We start from the raw sequence: 2,926 nt of genomic DNA, 5'->3' as shown, positions 1-2,926 counted from the left end.
GGGGGGGGGGAAGGTAAATATTAGAGATAAGACAACATCTAGCGATTGCATAGGCACAGGCTGGGCAGTGGGGGGTGGGGGCGTCAGCAAAGGCTTTCAAAATCTCCCTGTTTAATTTTCTGGCGGTCCCTGCATCCTGTTGCCAGAATTCCAAATGCTTGGAGTCATTTAGAGGTGTGAGAACTCAAACATCGTTCCTCTTGGAAAGGGGGCCATTTAACGTTAAATTCCATTAGCACCTAAATTGTTTTTTAAAGACATCCGCTCAGACACAGGACTCGAAAGCATTTCATGCAAATAAATTTCTCAAATTTTAAACCTTGTTAAAAGCTTGTCTCGCACCTCGGCTCCCTCCCTTCCCGGAAGAGAACAATAGGCCGCTGGCGCATCCCCACTTTGGAGTAAATATTGACGGGGGAAGTTGCTAAAACATTTGGCTTTCTTTTAGGAAATCGTCTGGCACGATTTTGGCTGGGACCTGGTCAGAGATGAATAATCTATGAGGCGAGAGGCGCGTTCTTTTGCAGCTCCCTCTTCTCACGCGATTGTCCCGCGGGGCCGCGCTGCCCCGGGGTTTTCTCTGACCGAGTTGTTGGTCCAAGTTTGGAATCGCAAACCCTCTGGTGCCCATCAGAGACTTTCACAAACTATTGCGAATCCACCGTAAAGCCCCGTGACCTACCCCTAAATAGGCTTTAAAAACACTTTTTTTTTTTTTTTTTTTAAACAAGAAATGCTCTACAGTTTCGGCTCGCATCAGACTCATTTAATGGAAAAACAATCCCGGGAAGGACGTTTGGACCCGGAGTAAAAGAAGTGGGAAAACACACAAGCCACCCAACACAGACACACAGCCGGAGCAGAAAAGCACATCCAGACAAGCTGGCAAAATCCTCTCTAGGCTCGATTCCCGGGCGCCGAGTTGGAGAGCAGTTTTATTTTGTGCGTTCTATCTAGAACGGAAATTATTAACCAAGGCTGAGCAAATGAAGCAACTGCATCACCCAAAACATATATTTGATGTTACACTGATCACTTAAAACTCAGTTTCCGTACATGGAAAAACCCAGCCCGATACTATTCTTTCATTCCAACAAAAACAAGCCGCTGGCTGTCTCCCGTACACAAAAACACCTCCCATCCGAGAGCAGGGGCTGGCGGTCGGCGCGTTTCCCCCAGCCAACCAACCACAGCCTCTCTCCTCTCCGCGCCCCATCCCTGTCCCGGCCCGCAGTTACCTGTGTGGGTCCTTTTGTGGATCTTGAGGTTCTCGGAGCGCGCGAAGACCTTGCCGCAGCCCGGGAAGGGGCAGGGGAAGGGTTTCTCGCCTGTGTGCACGCGGATGTGGTTGACCAGTTTGTATTTGGCCTTGAAGGGTTTGCCCTCGCGCGGACACTCCTCCCAGAAGCAGACGTGGTTGCTCTGTTCCGGGCCGCCGACGTGCTCCACGGAAACGTGGGTCACCAGCTCGTGCATGGTGCTGAAAGTTTTGTTGCAGCTCTTCTTGGGGTTGCTCAGCTGCTCCGGGTCGATCCACTTGCAGATGAGCTCCTGCTTGATGCACTGCTGCCGCATGTAGCGGAAAAAGGCACCAGGGTGGTGGTGGTGGTGGTGGTGATGGGCCGCGGCCGCTGCCATGTTCATACCCATGTTCATATTCATGGGGCCGTACTGGTTGTGGAGCTGCGCCGCTGAGTAGGGGTCGGTCCGCGGGCTGGCCACCTGGCGGTACTGCTCCGAGCGCCCGAATACCTCGCCCGGCAGCCCCAGGCGCATCTGCCCGTTGAGCACATTCTGAGAGCCGTGCGGCCCGTGCTGCTCCGGGAGGCCAGGGAAGAGGAGGTGACCCTGCGCGTCCGAGTGCGCATGGTGCAGGCCGCCGGCTCCTGGCCCAAACAGCCCATGCTGTCCGCCGCCCGGCGCCGAGTCCCCGAAGCCGCGGCTGCGGAACAGGAAGTCCCGGGTGGAGTTGAAAGGCGGCCCAGAGTAGGAGCCGACGTGCGCTGCATGGGGCCCGAGCGCGGCGGCGGCGGCGGCAGCCGCGGCAGAGCCGGGGTAGGCGCCGGGGCCCTGCGACGTGAACGCCGAACTCTGGCCGGGGGACAGCTCGTGCGCGCCTGGGTTGAGCTTGAAGGCGCCCATGTGCGCGGCCGCCGAGTCCACGAAGCCGTTCTGCGCCGCGGCCAGGCTCAGTTCGCGGTCCTGCATCTCGGCAGCAGCCGCCGCGGCCGCCGCGGCCGAATGGTGATGGTGGCGCGCGAAGCTACCCACCCCGATGGCCGGGAACTGCGGCCCCGCGTCCAGGAGCATGGCCAGCGCGCCCACCCGCCCCGCCGGCCCCGGCGAGCCCCGCGCCTCCTCCGCTCCCACTCCCGCCCCGCGCGCTGTGCGTCCAGCGGCCGCCCGGCTCCGAGCGCAGGCGGCGGTAGTGGTGGCGGCTTCAGCCCCGGGAGCCGCGCTCCTGCGCCCGCCGCCTCCGCCGCCGCCGCCGCCTGGATCTGCCTCCGGCGGCCGGGCGCGGAGCGAAGGCGCGGAGAGGAAGAGGAGGAGGAGGCGGCGGCGGAGGAGGCGCGGGAGGAGGAGGAGGAGGAGGTGGAGGAGGAGAAGAGTCCAAAGCCAGGCGGAGAACCAAAGTGTATTAAAGGAGCTGCGGCGGGGGCGGGCGGGCAGGGCAGGGGAGGGCGGGCGGGAGGAGGGAGCGGGAGGGAGGTGTGGGGAGCTCAGCGGAGAGGGGGGCCAACGGGGGGCGAGCGCAGCGCCGAGGCCCCCACCCCTGCGCGCACCCGCGCGCGCACGCACACACTCACTCGCTCACCAGCCCCGCGGACCCGGGGCCCGGCAGCACCAAGCGGCGCCGGCAGAATGAAATCACAGCAGCAGCGGGGCCACGGTGCCCGAGCGCGGCGGCTGTGCAACGGGCCAGGCA

General features: G+C 61.7%; 1 protein-coding gene across 1 annotated transcript in view; it reads right to left on the bottom strand.

Annotated features, from left to right (window-relative positions):
• Window positions 1-2,310, bottom strand: part of ZIC2 (Zic family member 2) — a 2,937-nt gene extending 627 nt beyond the window's left edge. Inside the window, exons 1-2 of the mRNA XM_049647327.1 lie at window positions 1,125-2,310; window positions 343-478 (exon numbers count right to left, since the gene is read on the bottom strand). Coding sequence (XP_049503284.1) covers window positions 343-478; window positions 1,125-2,310 — 1,322 coding nt within the window. The remainder of the gene's footprint in view (window positions 1-342; window positions 479-1,124) is intronic.
• Window positions 2,311-2,926: the final 616 nt, after the last annotated feature.

This window comes from Panthera uncia, assembly GCF_023721935.1.
Source record: "Panthera uncia isolate 11264 chromosome A1 unlocalized genomic scaffold, Puncia_PCG_1.0 HiC_scaffold_16, whole genome shotgun sequence".
In the NCBI taxonomy this organism is placed as follows: domain Eukaryota; kingdom Metazoa; phylum Chordata; class Mammalia; order Carnivora; family Felidae; genus Panthera; species Panthera uncia.
Note: the sequence above shows the minus strand (reverse complement) of the source record. Positions and strands in the feature narration are given on the sequence as shown.